Source organism: Vulpes lagopus, chromosome 11, assembly GCF_018345385.1.
Source record: "Vulpes lagopus strain Blue_001 chromosome 11, ASM1834538v1, whole genome shotgun sequence".
NCBI lineage: Eukaryota > Metazoa > Chordata > Mammalia > Carnivora > Canidae > Vulpes > Vulpes lagopus.
In genome coordinates, this window is record NC_054834.1 from 22,897,332 (window position 1) to 22,915,386 (window position 18,055).

Below are 18,055 nucleotides of genomic sequence, written 5' to 3' on the forward strand. Positions count from 1 at the left end.
ATGAGTGATTATGTTTTTTAAAAATTAGATTCTAGGGATGCCTGGGTGGCTCAGCGGCTGAGCACCTGCCCCTTGGCTCAGGGCATGATCCGCGGTCTTGGGATCAAGTCCCACATCGGGCTCCCTGCCTGGAGCCTGCTTCTCCCTCTGCCTACATCTCCTCTGCCTTTCTCTCTGTGTGTCTTTCATGAATAAATCAATAAAATCTTAAAAAAAAATCAGATTCTACAATATATGTGAACTTATAAAATAGTAATGATATTAAGGTGGGTTAAATTGGATTTTTTAAAAAGTGTGAAGTAATCTAGGGTGGAGGAGTAAAAATAACTGAAATTAATAAAAAATTAATTTTCAGTAAGGAAACTGTGTATAGTTCTATGTTTTTGCTTTATATTGTCTTTGGTCACTTTACTAGGAGAAAAACTTAGTTGCTAATTCTATAATAAATAACAATATTTTCCTTTATGTTTCCCTGTAAGGAATACACAATTTCATATGGCTTCAGTGAAGAAATATCTCCATCCTTCAAAATACTTTCTGGACCTCAAGATCTCCTGTTCAAAGAATCCCAAGATTTACCTTCTCTTACAAGTGGCAATGTCCTTGCTGAATTGTAGACATTAGAGTTTGGAGGTCTTTAAGTACCTTTCATTTGTGTTCAATTAAATCACACGTTTCATTAATTATACAGGTCATGCATTTGCCTAGGAGTTAAAATATTCACTTTCAAAATGAAATAAATGAAGACCAGCTGGTTGAGAGGACACGGGGCAAATGCAGGATGTATTTAAGAATTTATTTATTTATTTTTCTTTTAAGTCTTTGAATCCCTCATGTGTGGTGGGGCTTGCCATTTCCACATTTTAAGTTTATCTAAACTAGATTCATGTCTTGCAGCAAAAGTGTCAAGATGGGTAAGAGTGGATTCAAACACGGGCAAAAAACAAAACAAAACAAAAAAACAAACCCAGCAGTGCTCCACACCAATCTTTACACAATAATTGATAGGAATTATTTTCAGGGAAAATTCAACTTTGAAGGCTTGTATTATGAACAAAGTATGACTATGATGGCTTATTTAACAAAAATAACATGGTTATTTTCATGGAATGTGTGCAGAAAGAAAAATATTTTAAAAAGTGTTACAGTTTTTCTAAACAAGGGAAATATCCCATTGAGGACTCTTCTCACCTCTTTGCATGGGTGCCCGTTGGGTAATACCGGGAACAGGATATGCCGTCCCAGGCACAGTAAGGGTCTCGAGCCAGGCAGCAATCAGCACAAGCACTTCCATACATGTCACACTGATGGAATCTGACTTGGGCCACGGCAGAAGGAGATCCAATATACAGCTGTTGCTAGAGACATCAAAGAACAGAGAGGCCACTAGCAGAAATGGACAGAACTCTCACTGAATTTCACATTTATACACAATCCCTTCTGTGAATATTCATTTAACTTACTGCAGTTACTCGGGATGGGTAATGGAACACTGATCCTTTCATTTCTCTAAGAATTGAAACTATTATAGACCTGGGTGCCCGAGGATCAAAACTGCCAAAGTGAGCTCGACAAAATCTCAAGAGGTTGACTGTTCTTTTACTGGTTATTTAAATAGAGAGCCTCTTTCATCATTTAACACTGTAGGTCTTTTAAAAAGACCAGTAGGGATGACCAATAACAGACTGGATTAGTAAGTGGTCTTTTCTCGTTGTTGTTATTGTTTGGATGTTTTAAACTGAGATGTAATGACAAACAACACCATATTAGTATCAGGCTTATTATAACATAAGGATTCAAGACTTGTATGTATGGTGAAATGATCACAATAAGCCTGGTGAGTATTCCTTGACACATATAGGTAGAATTGTTTTTATGAGACGAGAACTTGTACAGTATGCTCTCTTAGCAACTGTCATATACACATCACGGTATCATTAACTATAATCACCATGCTCTACGTTACATTCCCAGGTCTTCCTTTATAACTGGAAGTTTGTTTCTTCTGATCACATCCACCCATTCTGCGCACCTCCCACCCCTTGCCTCTGGCTACTGCCAAACTGTTCTCTGTATCTATAAACTCATTTTTCTGTTTGTTTTAATTTCACAGATGAGTTTATATGGTATTTGTCTTTTTTTAAAAATTATTTCACTTAGTATAATGCTCTCAAGGTCTACCCATGTTGTCACAAATGGAAGGACTTCCTTCTTTTTGTGGCTGAATACTATTCCATTGTACACATGTACCACGTTTTCTCTAGCCATTCATCCTGTGGTGGGCGCTTAGGTTGTTTCCATGTGTTGGCCATTGTAAATAATGCTGCAATAAACATGGGTGCAGATCTCTTTTAGGGTTAGGGTTTTGTTTCCTTTGGATAGATACCCAGAAATTAAATTGCTTAATTACAGGTTCTATTTTTAATACATTGAGGAAACTCTTTACTGTTTCCCATATTGGCTGCACCAATTTACAGTCCTAACAATAGCACACACTAACATATAACATTTAAAAGGGTGATGCAGATATATTCATGGAATGATGTGCAATAAACTATAAGGTATGTTAAGTAAAAACAATAAGTAGCAGAACAATGAACATTCTGTTTCTGTTTATCTAAACATAAATGATAATTTATAAATAAATTTGAGGTAATATATGCAACAACCATTTCTGGAGAAATTTGCACCAGAAACTGGTTCTAGAAAAGTGCAGAGGAGGTTTGTGTTTCACTGCACACCCTTTTGTGTTACCATCATTTACTGTTATTTTTGCACAAACTTAACAAAAAAAATTACAGAATAACAACCTATCATGATTATAGAAATAAGTCTACCCTTATATACCTTTCTTTAATAACAGAAAATCAATCTATCTCATGTAAATCACCATGTTTTTATAAGAATAAAACTGTAACTTTTTCATGTATAAGCACATGTACTTATGCTCTTTACCCTTGACTTTAACTCACATATACACAGACATACACACACACATACACACAAACTTACTCTCTTTGAAGAAATCTCCATAGAAATAATAGGAGCTGGGTCCTGAAAAAAATTTTTTTTAAAGTTTCTTAAGAAATATAGGAACATACCTTAATATAGTTATTAATCATCTGAACTCAGGTATGTGACTGGCTCTACGCTAGTCTACTAGCTTTCATTTTAGCAAATCAATAGGAACATATAATTACATTAAAATACAGCTTTCTTTTAAAAACTCTTTAATAAAATAGGACAGATATGTCAGGTAAAAAAAGTAGTGGATAATCTAAGCAGTTTACCATTTGTTTCTGAAAAGTAATTTTTCTATTTGCATTTGAATATTACTCATGCTTTGGAAATTCAAGTATCTTTAAATAGTAAAAAGTCACAGTGTTCTTTCTTGTAAAGTACTTGAACCATGAGAAGTGAAACAGTTATGTCTCTGAATAGGTGTTATTGTTAACAAACCAAGAGACCTTTAATTGTTTAAATCTAAGCCTAAAATAAAATACGTTTCTGTTGGAGTTATCATGGTCAATCAATATGAACCCAAGGTGCTTTGAGCAAGATGAATAACTTCATTGTCTTAGAATTACACCAGAGGAAAGACGATCTATAACATAGCTTTGAGAGCCTGTGTGTTACTGTAGGGGTGATGATTAAGACTAGAGTGTCTCCAAGGAGTATCACAAACTCAGATGGATCCTACCAGTAGACAAGCAACAGGCAGGTGGGATCCCCTCTGTGGATGATTATCCTTCAAAGAATTATTTTTTGAAAGAGAAAATGTGATCCTCTGTGTCAGTATTTTTTTCAATATTTTAAACTACAGAACCCTTTACCACTGGCATGCGTGCACTCATTTACTCATTTAGGTGACAATGTTCCTTAGGGTTGATATGAGCAAGACGCTGTGGCAGATGCTCCTAATAAGGGAGCTATGGTCCCTAATATGAAATGAAATCTAACACAGAAATCCAGGATGCAAGATAAACAAAAACATAGCTGCTCTGGTTGAGAGGGGAACATGGTTAACTTTGGATGTGGCTATATGGAATCTAATCTTCAGGACAGCCAAAGTAAAATGAACTGTTTTTCATCAATAAAAATATTTTCATATGTAATCATTACGCACATAGTCAATCTGTATAATTTGCAGACTTTTTCCCCCCAAATTTTCTTACTTGCCAAAATTTATTTGTAATTCCAGTATTAATACTTACCATGTTCAGTGGCCATTCATGGACACATGCAGCCACACAGGGGCAGTAAATTTTGGTTGCCCAACAAGTATATCCCCACATGAGATCAAGCGATGTGACACTCTGCCATTTGTTTCAGCTCTCGCATTGTAAACAAGTGTCCTTTCCATGGTCTATTTAACGCCATGTTTTCACATTTTTGTGCTTTTCCCTGGCAATTCTGATGTTTAAAATGGCCTCTAAGCAAAGTGCTAAAGTGCTGTCTAGTGTTTCACAGCTTCAAAAGGCTGTGATGTGTATCATGGGAAAATACAAATAAGCTTTGTTCATACATGCATTACAGTGCTGTAGGCCACGAGTTCAATATTAATCAACAGTATATACTAAATAAGATGTATTTAACTAAAAACAAAGAACAACATTATATATTGATCAGTTGACAAAAATGTTGTGACTAGAGACTCAAGGAATCTACCCCTGTGTGCCCCTTGGAAACATTGGTCAGTCAGTATTCACTAATGTAGTGTTCACACTGATTTTAAAGACCATAACTGCCACAAATATTGATACTTGAATCTATGTGATTGTGTGTGTGCATATATAGAACTGTCATGTCTAATCTTTGCATTATCATTTTTTAGTTTTCTTTTTTAGTAAATTCTTTGTGGTAATTGATATGTTATGATAAAAAGCAATACCCTTATCACAAAGTCAACAACATGAAACCTGCTTTGTTTTAATTGTCTGTGTTGAAAGTACATTTGTAAAATGAGACTTTATAATAATGATTCTGGAATTCATATATGGTATGTGTTATTTCTTAAAGTCACAGTTAATATGCTGAAATTCTTTTCATGCTAGCTGGGCAAATACTGGCCTTCTCATTTGAATAGTCTACAATAATCAAATAGGTTTTAAACATTCCTCACTTCAAATTCACTGTGAATTCACAGCATACCTGTTAGAAAAAAAATTGACCTTACATCTTTCCCATTTATAATTCATTTGCAATTGTCTGTAATGCATAAATGTTGTCTACTTCTTTTTTTTCTTATAAAAATACCTTGAATATCTGGAGTTCTTCTAGAATTACTTCTTCCATTGATTCTGTTTCTTGGTTATAAATTGTGATTACTTTCAGCACAATTCCATTATCTGTAAGAAAGCAAAAGAAGAGATAAATCAGAAGCTTGTCACAATCTGGTTTTCAAACAATTAAAAACCATGCATAGACTATTAACCTGAATAAGCTCTGATATCTAGATGCATGAAATATTTAATCATTGCTAGTTGAAGCAACAAGACTACTTATATATTCATATTTTCAAACAGTAAAAAAATAACTTTTATGCCTGGTTAAAAAATAAGACCAAATAATATGTAATTATTTTTCTAATAATTTGATTCAGAAATTCAATTAAATATAGAAAAATCAAAATGTATTAATATATACACAACGATATTTGATATCATATGATATATATAACACTTTTAGTAAGAAAAATTCAAGTATACTCTATTGAGAGAACAGTATAAGTACTCTTGCACTAATCATTTAGCTTCTATAATTATCAATAATTTTATAAATAAAATTCATAATTTAAAATTCCATCTAACTTTTATTATACCTAATATCCTGAGCTTGGTCTTTACAATAAAAAATTTAATAAGACACTAATTTGCCTGTAAGAATAATTTGATGTAGTGCCAAGGATAGCTCAGAAAAAATAAGCACTTTGGAGGTACTGACTTAAGAATCATGTAGTAATGAAGCAATTTGTTAAAAAATTATCAAATTCTGTGGCTGGGTTAATAAAATTTGATTAAGATATGATTAATAACAATTACCTGTATAGTACATGAAAAGGAATACAAACTATAATTTTTAAGCTGAGAACAGATAATAAATATCCAATTGTTATATCAAGCAAAAAGCAAGGGTGAAACTCAAATTATTAATTTGCAACTAGCAATTTGCAATAAGGACTTTCTCCCCCTTTATACCGTGTTTTATACACACACATACACAAACACACACATGTTCTTAAAGCACATGTGGAAAAATAGCTATCATCTGTGGGATTTTCCAATGTTGTAACTCATCACACATTCATCAAATATGTTCTTTTGTGCTATAAAGCTGTGGCTCAATATGATGATATCTTTGAGTTAAACATAGTTTACATAATAGCATAAGTATATATCTGATATTTCTGGAATTCTCTCAAACAGCTTTGGTCAATCTAACAAAAAAGTATTTCCAAAAACAGTCTTGGACTGATACATTGTATATGACTGCTACTTTCCAGGACATTTAAAAATAACATACCTTTTCCCATGCTTAATTTTGTCAAATATTATTTTTGCTCATGGAACTTTTAAAAAAAATCTCTATTAAATGTCATTATGAGTGAATTCTTGCATGGCCAAGTAGTTTTAAGTTTGTTAAAGAAATGTGATGCTTTGTTAATCTTGAATCCACAGTGTAGGGCATATTAGTAACATTAACCTAGAGTAAGGATAAAATATAGCCTACACCAGAGATCAATTTCTGCAAATCAGATAAATGTTTCCTTACTTAAATCTTAGATTTTTCAAAAAGTATGAATGGAGAAGCCCAACCATGAATATTAATATTATATCCTGGCTCCTGATCTGGGTATATGCAATGTCTCTGTAGAATTACATCTAGGATTGAAGTTATGTATGGTACGATGTTTATTCTACTAAACAGCAACTGCTATGGCAATGAACATAATGCATACAAAAAAAAGAGAAAGAAATGATAATTTAAAAGACTTTTCCAATGGCTACAGAATTTAAAGTACTTGACTGACTTTGTTATATATGCCCCAGAGGCTAAGAGATTCCAAGTTCTCTTCCACAAGCTAAATCTAATGTATGGGATCAACTGAAGTTGTAGATTCATTCGAAAATTTTACTTTTAGTGTATTTATTATTTTGTTCCATTAATACAGGATATTATAGCTTTGCTTTAAAAGTTTACCTCCATTATGGGTAACACTCGGCCTGTTTGGTACAAATGGATGATTCTCATGGGGCCTGATAAGCATCGTTGTGATTATAGACTGTGAAGCTATTGTCCCAAGCTTTTAAAAACCCGTAAGACCTGGGGCACCTGGGTGACTCAGTGGTTGAGCATCTGCCTTTGGCTCAGGTCATGATCCCGGGGTCCTGCGATCCAGTCCCACACTGGGTTTCCCTTGGGGAGCCTGCTTCTCCCTCTGCCTATGTCTCTGCCTCTCTCCTTGTGTTTCTCATGAATAAATAAATAAAATCTTAACAAAACAAGAAAGACTTTGAGACCTTACTGAACAGCCAAGGGTGGAAATGGACCTCAGAGACTCTCAGCACAACCATCTTTGCTATGGTAGCCTCCTTCCTCTGTGAAAAGTTCTACTTGGAACCCGTTTTGTTTCTTAACATCAATTACTCAATCCTTCATGTATTCGTGTGTCCAAAGATACTAAGTATTGATTGTGTATTGGGAATTATGCACTGTAACTGCCCCAAATCCTCTCTTCCACTGCAGTGAATAAGCAGTGTGCAGATGGGTTAATGGATTAACAGATTTACTGCTAGGTTTTTAAAATATGAATAATGTTATTGATTTTAAGATTCAATATGTATATCTCAGTACTTTTTAATCTCTTTACCTGTCCCAATAAACAAGACATCATATTGGCCATCCTCAGCTTCCACTCGATCCACTGCTATTTGTTTCAGGTTATATCTTCCATCTGTTTTTACCAGGATCGGTTTTTTATGGGCAGGTTTTATGGGCTGGTACATAAGTGGATGGCTTCTTGCAAATCGGATGGCATCATCAGGATAGTCTTTGGTGGTTCCGTACCTCCCACCATTCACTTTGCTGGCACACTGAAATGCAAATGGATAAGATAATTTTTCTTTTGCCTTAAATCTAAAGAGCTCATTTGTAATCAATTATGAAAACCATCAGGGATGCCTGGGTGGCTCAGTGGTTGAGAGTCTGCCTTTGGCTCAGGGTGTGTTCCTGGGTGCGGGCATTGAGTTCCACATTGGGCTCCTGGCAGGGAGCCTGCTTCACCCTCTGCCTATGTCTCCATCTCTCTCTCTATCTCTCTGTCTCTCATAAATAAATAAATAAATAAATAAATAAATAAATAAATAAATAAATAAAATCTTTTAAAAGTTATGAAAACCATCAGAAAACTGGATATATTCAATTAATCAACTACAGTTAGAAATATTTAGTAACCACATAGTCTTCATTAGAGAAATAAAATTGGCATTAAAGATTGCAAAGAAAGACTGTATCTTTCCAAAAAGGCAGTACTAGAAAAATACAGAAAGTAGTGAAATCTTGGAAAAATGAACTATATTTAATATTGGTATAATTTGAAGGTGGTAAAAATGTGTATCATCATAAATATTGCTATTACTTCCCCCATTTTCTGAAATTTATTTTTCACATTATAAATTAACTTTTAAAGGTAAACAATGTATTTTCATAGTAAAACAAAAAGCTTCTTTGTTGTGCTAAATCTCCACATCCCCCTCCCCCGGATTAAGGGTCACAATTGCACAAAATAGTTTTCCCATATTGATATTAAGATAATAATGTGATGGCTCCAATGGACTCACTGACTACAGAATTTTAGTGCAATAACAAAGAAACCTATTCAAATTCTGTCAGTGTTAATTAAGGGGAAAAATTCCTCTCCCTTCTACTGTAATCTGTATGAATTTATATTATCTTTGTATGGATTCAACACAGTAAATTGAGAAAACAAGAAATATTTGCTATAACCTGCCTGACTTCTTACAGAATTCAGAATCTAGAGTCTATGGACTCTAAAAAGAAATGTTCAACAGCACCCAGGTTACTTCTTGGAATACCTTTAACTGGTTGATTCATGCTTGTTATTAAGCACTCCCTCATTTCATGTATTTCCCTCCAGAATCAGCAGCAATTGCAATGATTATGTTGATAAAGAATTTTTCACTTTTGGGTATAAATACAGTAGTGTAGTAATCAGATTCTGCAAAGAGGGCATTTTTAATGGTTGTTTTAAAATTCAGGTCATATTTCTTAATTTGGCCTGAGTTTTTCACTGGAGTGTACTTACATGATACATAATTGGAAACATTCTGGACCAGCCTGGAAGCAGTTCAGTAACCAGTCACTTCCTCCAAATCTCCTTTAATACCATGTGGTTTCAAGAAGCATTTCCAGCAAAGCCACAGGAGTGGGTTTTCTCCATTTAAATTGTAATTTCAATCAATAGAGTGAAATAAAGTATACTTTATGTCTTACTGGAAGTAATAATTTTAAGCTAGTGAGAATGATTGAAATGGTAAAGCTTTACACTTGTTAATGGGGGTAAGGTTTGTTTCCACTTTGGATTTTGGCTCTGCAGAAATGATTTCTCCTTGACTTGCAAGTACTTGTGGAATCAGCACAGTGATGGGTTTTCACCAGCCGCTCAAAAAAGTGTAGACTTTGACATGTATGACAAGTTAAATGTTTGTTCTCCATGGCCCATGAGCACATACAATGAGCCTACATTTTTCCAGCCTAGTTGTTCACAGGATACCCGATACAAAATCATCATCATTGTCCTCGTCATCATCATTTTTAGATACACGTGAAAGTAAAAGCACAAAAGTTTGCAGGGCGAGTGAGGGAGAATTGCAGCAGCATGAGTGCAGAGGCAAGTGGTGAAACTTCTGGAATCCTAGTGGCACTTTTATATTGACATTTTTCTTCTAGGAGCCAGCAAGGATGTTGAATGAGATGCTAAGTATTCTGGTGAAGCAGAAAAAACGCTAAGGAGAAAGTTTGGCCTAGGGAACTTAGAGGCTGACTCAAATATTACAATGGAATTATTTGGTAACTTTCTCCCCCTTGGAAATTATATGTGGCACTAATTCTTCTGAAGAAATGGAGGATTGTGATGCTCTTTTTATTGGATGTTTCTGTGTTCACCAGCATCTCAAAAATAAGATGTCATTTGGGGCTACTTAGCCAAAACATCCATGATGACATACACTTTATGATGCTGCTAAGAGGTACCCATCATAGATTTTTTTCATCAAGTGAAAAGAATACAACCAGATATAAGAAGTGCCATTTCTTCACTGTACAAGTAATCAAGCATCCTTTTAGGTGTAGAATTTTTTTAACTATTTAATGGAAGTTTTGTAAAGCATCTGAAACAGTGAACAAAATATTATAAAAGAGCCTTAAAAAAAATAAGAATACATTGTTAAACGCCTAAACTTACAGAACCAGGCCTTGGATAAGGGACTCTTCCTTCATAGAGCGACCAGTGGTATTCAGGTCCTTCCTTATGTGCATATGGTCCGTTAAAGGCTGCCCGGATGCTAGACATATGATACACACATATTGCGTGCCCTCTAAATATATTACTGGAGGAAAAAAAGAGAAAGATAATTACTATTCTGGAACTGACTAGAAGTCAGCTCACCACACCCTTCAGACTACAGAGATAAGGATAAAGTCTTTTGGATAAAAAAAGTTGCAATCTCTTAAATATAGGATATTCTAGAAATACTAACTACTGCAATATTTCCAAGTACTAGAACTCCTATTTCTTTACCTTCTTATAATAATAAACCACAAATGACACTGTTAGACTAAAAAAAAGTGACATTTGTCACCTCACTTTATTATTGCTAAATCTTACATTGTGTTTTTATATTTTTATTAAATATATATAAATGTACATATGGCCTGAATACTTAAGAAGAATTCATTCCCAAGTTGAATTATTCATTTTAAGCTTTATCTCCTTGTATGTTGTATTATATTCATAGTAGACAGTATTTGCCGAATCACCATACTGTTAATATTACTCCTTCTGTTTCAATTTTATTTGATTTCTCAGTGTATGTGATCAAATAACAAGTTAAAGTCTAATGAAACTTTGGAGCTTTGCTCCATTCTTTACCTTGAGGTCTCAGAGGCATCAATAAGCTTGCTGTATATTCCCTCTACCAGTGACCTCCAGGTTACTGAAAGTGTACCATACTGGAAAGATAACTGGACTGAAATAGGTTAATTTGGGGAAAATTATATAAAAGTCAGATTCTTTACCTCCAGAACCAGCAGCAATTGAAATCATTCTTTTTAATAAAAATGATAAAGACAGGAGATGACTATACCAAGTTTTACTGGGGGCATTTGCAGTTGATTCTGCCAAAAAAAACCTTGTTAAGTTATTTGTTCTAAAAATCTGGCCATATTCCTTAATTTGGTATGCTCTAAATAAATTCTAACATGTCCCCAGCCTCCTCACTGTGAGAACCAAAATAATTAATGTTTGTAAAAAGTGCTCTGCACAATGCACAGTTCTTTCTAAATGTAAAAGTTCCTACACTCCGAGACACCTGTAGAACAGCAGTTACGTTACTGTCTCAGGACATCAGTTCACACGTTTTACAACACACCTTGAAGCAATTGGAAATGCCTGCGATAGTGAGAAAGCCAGAGATAGTCTCCCCACTAAAGTGGCAATGAACCTTTGATCACCATGCTACAAATACCAAATTTTACATCAGGTAACAGCTGGGAAGCCTTTTCCTCAGATTTGTGTATAAATTGAACGGTCAAAATTGAAATCATGGAAGAAAATTACCTGTTGTCTTTGAAATCTAGACAGATCCATTATGCTATCACTTAGGAAAGTAGCTTATGAACTGATCATACTAACCCACGGAAAACCTATTCTGGTTATCCCGTAGCTTTTACTTATGATATAAAGCCATGGAATTAGAATGCAGTGTATAAATTCTTCACTGGCTTAAGGATAAAGATGAAGTTAAAAAAAAATCTAGGGGGATCCCTGGGTGGCGCAGCGGTTTGGCGCCTGCCTTTGGCCCAGGGCGTGATCCTGGAGACCCAGGATCGAATCCCACATCGGGCTCCCGGTGCATGGAGCCTGCTTCTCCCTCTGCCTATGTCTCTGCCTCTCTCTCTCTCTCTCTCTCTCTCTCTCTCTCTCTCTCTCTGACTATCATAAATAAATAAAAAAAAAAAAATTAAAAAAAAAAAATCTAGGGATTTTCCGTGGACTGTGACAACTACCAATCTTCATTCACTACTTTTCTTTGCATCAAGGAAGAACTGATTAGCAAAAATTGTTTCCATGTTTCTCTGTTGAAGAAAAGGTCTCCTTACAATAGCACAATATTTATCGAAAGAACTTTATTATTTTTTTTTCAAAGAAATCACTTGCTGAAGAAAATAACAACAACAAAAAAAAGCTTTGTGGAAAGACTCCAAGCAGACAAGGTAAACATGATAATAACATAGTTTAAGGCCAGTGCAATGCAAGAGGAAGTAAATTCTATCTGAGTTAGAATTCTTTTTTTTAAAATAACAATTATTTATTAATTTGAGAGAGCAAGCACGAGCAGGGGAAGGAAGAGGGAGAGGATGGGAGAGAATCTCCAGGAGACTCTGACACGGGGCTCAATCTTAAGACCCTGGGATGATGGCCTGAGGCAAAATCAAGTGTCAGATGCTTAACCAGCTGAGCCACCCAGGCATCCTGAGGTATATTCTTCATTTCTCACTCCAGTCATCTCACTCCACTCTCTCCTACTTGGGAGGAAACACTCTGGAAATTATATATGTAATCTTTCAACCCAAACTGATTCTAATAATATTTTTTATTCATGTATTGATATACATGAAATAGTATTTTATTTTTTGCCAATACTCTTCAATCAACAAAATACAAACAGGCTACAGAGAAAAATAATAGGTTATAAGCCCTAAACTTGAACAGCTTATTTAAATTTAACACTTGGGAGGCAAATCATGAATATGTTTGCTATGAATCTACATGGGAGCAGGACAGCCTGAGTCAAGGAGTAAGCAAAGTGCTCTGTGATTAAGATATCAAGGAATATTTCTTATAGATGGCAAGTGACAAGTAGTAGAGAAATGATATAAATCAGTGTTGGAAGAGAAAGTCATTGGAAGCAAGAGAGGTGAGTAAATGAAATCATAGTGATGGAACTCTAATGAGTTAGACGCAGATTCTGTCAAGGTATAATCTTGTAGGAAAAACTTCCAAAGCTGAGTGAGTAACAGTTGATAGACAGCCTTGAAAAACCTGACTTGGAAAACCATATGACAATTAAAAGAATTACGCTAGCCTCCACAGCATGGAACTAATATCTTATAAACTATATGGAAAGAAAATCACTCTGTTGCAGCTCAGAGAGAGAGGGGTTTAAGATACTGAGCATGGAAGGGTCCTGGGGTGCTTCAAACAGAAACAAATAAAGATCCGAATTGAGATTATGGCTTTAAAAATAACATTGCAAACATAAGAGAACAAAGAGTAGTTGGTGATATAAAATAATAGACAATGCCAATGGGTCAACAGTCTTTGCAATTTACATACACAGTGAAGAAGTAAGGCATATTTTGTTTCATAACGTTTTTACTGATCATATAAATTTCTCACCTGGTAGTGTTAAAGAGTCCAAATATGACTGGGTTCTTATGATCTCTTGTGGGCAGCAAGAAAATATCCTCTGGAAAATTAAAGACCATTATGTTAGTATTTTTAGTCCTCTTTGCAAAGGAAATATACTGATGTAAAATAGCTTAGAATCCATTGCAGATTTATGATACCAATTTCTTTCCATACACAATCATACGACCATGACCAAATCACAACAGAGTGAAACATGTGACTGTTCAGGATGACCTTGAGCTGGGCTTGGAGTAAGGAACGAGGTGCTGGCTGTAAGCTATTGAGAGGGATCTCCCGAGCCCGCAACTCCTTTGAGCCTACCATGTGGACCCGGCCCGAATGAAAGAACAGAAACTTGCTCGTTGCAGGAAGCAAGTTTCCATATGTGCTAGAGAAAGTGAGGGTCATAGAGAGGAATAAACATCAAAGAGTAAAACTTAATTCTCGCAATAACAGTTACCTAATTCATCAAAATATGTGTCAATTCCATTCATTCCTGGTACGGAGCAAACCAGTCTCGCTTTTAGGAACGTGCTCCACTTATTCACCAGTATCCTCTGTCCTCCCACATCATTCTGTGACAAACAAAAGTAGGTCAGTGAGTGCCTAAAGAACTTCTAACAACAACAAATTCTGCATTATTAAACATACAGATGAGAACGGTTGTCATTTTTTAAATTTAATCTGGAGAAATTAGCCTAATCCTTAAATAATACCATAGAAGCAATTCCCTGCACAATTTCTTTGAGGTTTTCGTATTTTGCCTTGTTAGTATCCTTTCACTTTGCTCCATTAAATATACTTTCCAGGTATTAAAGAATGTTAATAGAGTGGTCTATCCTTTATAAAGTAGTGGCTTTTAAAATACAGTGACCTTTAATATTATTTTATTGAAATAATCTGCTTATTTCAGACATACGGAAAGCATTCACTCTTTCTTTTAGAAATACATACATACACACATACAGCATACATACATGTTTGCACACATGTGCACACACAGGTGTACCTACATGGACATAAATCTGTATATATGAATTTCCTCTTAAATTTATTCTTAAATAGCAAAATAACCTTACATTTGCAATATTATTAGCATTCTCTCAATACATATAGCTACTTGAGTTGGTTTTGTTTTGTTTTTTTTAAAGATTTTATTTATTTATTCAGAGAGAAATAATGTGAGAAACACAGAGAGAGAGAGAGAGGCAGAGACACAGGCAGAGGGAGAAGCAGGCTCCATGCAGGGGGCCTGACGTGGGACTCAATCCCTGGTCTCCAGGATCACGTCCTGGGGTCGAAGGCTGTCATTAAACTGCTGAGCCACACAGGGATCCCCCTTCAGTTGGTTTTGAATATTCACTAACAGCCTATCTGAATATCCAACCAACCACAGATGTTTTTTCTACAGAATCAACTAACCGAATTGTTGACACATAATATAAATTAGTTAGAACGTGGACTAAAAAGATTTTGGTTAAATTAATTTGTAAAAGGGGGGTTCAAACTCTTTCTAGGGAGAAATGTAGCCTAACTACAAACTATCTCTTCTTAGTATGGTCTTGAAAATACACAGCTATTTTAAGCTAAAACTTTCAGGACATGTGAAGTATGAAGATCAGATAGCAAATACTGGTTTCAGGCAGCCTACGGAGTTCTAGAAAATCTTTTTTTTTTAACTAGAAAATATCTTAAAGTAAAAAGCCTACTATGCAATCTCACCAAGGCCTGACGGGTAAATCATGAGATAAGCATGCAGAATGAGAAAGAAAGGCAGGCCTCACCACACAGAGCCGCCCCACCCTGGTGTAAATTGCATGGGCGCTGTTCTCTGCCTCCAGGGCCTTCTCCGTAAAAAAGAAATACACTTTGTTGTCATCTCGGTCTTCATTGTCAGGAATCATATACGAACCTACAAATTTTGGTTCTATAGATATAAAAAAGAAGAAAAGTAAAATAGCTGTCACAGCGAAATGCTAGGTTCTTCTAATAAACTACAGATCACATGAATGCTTCAGTTTCAATAAGTCTTTTCCTTGAAATTTTGTATAAACATTAAAATGTAGATATCTCCATTCTCATTGCAAACCAACAATTTGGTTTAGAACTATTAGAGGACATTTTAATTGGAAAATAAGGGTCAAAAAAGGAAAAACCAATTTCAAACAACATACCTTAAAAATGCATTCAAAGAACAGATTGGGGCACGATGGTGATTATCTCCATAAATTTCCTCCCATATATATAAAAAGTCAACATAAATATATGTAAAGTATTTTAGTAAAGAAGTTTATCATTTTTAAAAAATTCATAGATTATCTACCAGTGCAGCTCATGGAAGACCATTTTAATTTTGAGGTAGAAAATTTATTTTGAGTTGTAGTCTAAGAGAACTACCCTTGGCTGATATGGTATGTCAAATATTTTAATGCTAACATGCTGCCAATAATGACTGTGCATTCTAAAGCTTAACAAAAAGGCTAAAAATAATAAAATCATTCATTATTAAATGATCTTTTAATCCCTGGCTAGACCAGTGTGCCAAAACATAAACATTATTCTTCATAAAGAATTCTGTCAATGAATGGCTAGTGAATTTCCTAGAATTTTGTCTCTAAATACAATGTGATCCTATTAAAATAAGCAAACCAAAGCAATCAATTCATCCAAAATTACACCAACAGACAATGAGAAAACAGAATTTATTGGATAAAAGGGATTTTTAGGTTTTTTTTTGTTTTGTTTTTGCTTTTTATATATTTGGTTTGATTTCTTCATTTAAATCCCAATTTCTAAGTATCGCTATGAAGGCAATTTGGTTTTATAGTAAAGCCAGTCCATTTTGATATAAAATATCAAATTCATATGCATACTATCAATAATACTTTAATTTAGGAATATTATTAAAATTCTGAAATTTGTAAAACTATAAATGACATTTGTATCATTATTATCAAAATGGCAAATTTCCCAAGAGTTCTACACTTGCTTTCAATTCTGATTTACACGTTCTTTTCTCCTGGACACTACCTTTCAATAGGCGCTCATCATCATGCTCGGTGCGAATATGAGCCAGTCGCCCCATACTCCGGAAGATTGCAGCATCTCGGCCCCAGTAGTCACTATAGAGTCCAGCAAACAATTCACTACCTACATGGAAACATCAGGTAGAAAAGAAGTCAGTATTTCTCTCTGGATCTGACAACAATCTATAGGCCACAATTATGTTAAATATATCCATTACTGTGTCTATGACCTTATGAAATGAGACCTATTGTAGGAGTATGGATGGTACCGTCAGATTGCTGGAGCCTGAATACTGACTCTGCCACTCACTAGCTGTGTGAACGTGGCCTAGTTGCTTCACCTCTCTGTGCCTCAGTTTCCTCATTTCCAAATAGGAAAAGCACTCGCAAGTATTGTAAAGAGTAAAATACTTTAAACAATAGTGGGCCTATACTAAGATCTAATGAATATATTTTTTCAAAGATGTATTTATTTGTTTGACAGAGAGAGAGCACACATGAGTCGAGGGAGAGGCAGAGGGAAAGAACCTCAAGCAGACACCCCACTCAGCACAGAGCCCACGCAGTGCTCAATCTAATGACTCTGAGATGATGACCAGATCTGAAATCAGGAGTCCGATGCTTAACCAACTGAGCCATCTAGGCACCCCAGACCTATATGAATCTTTGGCAAGTAATCTGGTTCATTTTATTTTACTAAACTTCTTCTAATCCTCATATCATCAGGGGATTATTATTAATTTTTGTAGTAGTAGTAGCAGTATTATATGTAAGTCAGCTAACTCGAATCCTTCTTGGAACAAGAAATTGCTTCCATTAACATGATTTTAGTGTAGGAATCACAAAGTCTGACAAAGCTGTAAATAATCCAATTAGTTGTCACTTAATTCGTAAACCTGTGGCTTAGATGGGAATGATATAAATAATTTATAATTTAATCATTAACAAAATGAACAAAGTTAGTTACATGTGTTGGAGGTCCCAGACTTAAAATCAGACCAAGGAATCACAAATGTATGCAGGGTTTCGAGATGTGTCATTTCTCAGGACCCTGAGATCCTGACCTGAGCTGAAATCAAGAGTCAGATGCTCAACCAACTGAGCCACCCAGGCGACTCTTAGGTCTATAACTTTTATTAAGTAGATTTTTAAAATTATTTAAATATTTATAAAGAGACTTTTCTAAGGTAAGGCCTCTAAAACTGAAAGACTTTGAATAGACTAAATATGTTTATACGGTTTAAAATTTCAGAAAATAATCAAATGAGTTGTAAATAAGACACTTCATAAAGAAGTTTATTTTCAATTTAACTGGCTT

General features: G+C 34.9%; 1 protein-coding gene across 2 annotated transcripts in view; it reads right to left on the bottom strand.

Annotated features, from left to right (window-relative positions):
- Nucleotides 1-18,055, bottom strand: part of SEMA3E (semaphorin 3E) — a 235,602-nt gene that overhangs the window by 22,677 nt on the left and 194,870 nt on the right. For both annotated transcript variants that reach the window (XM_041773412.1, XM_041773413.1), the window contains exons 6-14: nucleotides 16,742-16,861; nucleotides 15,496-15,638; nucleotides 14,172-14,286; nucleotides 13,700-13,769; nucleotides 10,484-10,628; nucleotides 7,871-8,093; nucleotides 5,257-5,348; nucleotides 3,013-3,054; nucleotides 1,192-1,358 (exon numbers count right to left, since the gene is read on the bottom strand). In XM_041773412.1, the coding sequence (XP_041629346.1) occupies nucleotides 1,192-1,358; nucleotides 3,013-3,054; nucleotides 5,257-5,348; nucleotides 7,871-8,093; nucleotides 10,484-10,628; nucleotides 13,700-13,769; nucleotides 14,172-14,286; nucleotides 15,496-15,638; nucleotides 16,742-16,861 (1,117 nt within the window). The remainder of the gene's footprint in view (nucleotides 1-1,191; nucleotides 1,359-3,012; nucleotides 3,055-5,256; nucleotides 5,349-7,870; nucleotides 8,094-10,483; nucleotides 10,629-13,699; nucleotides 13,770-14,171; nucleotides 14,287-15,495; nucleotides 15,639-16,741; nucleotides 16,862-18,055) is intronic.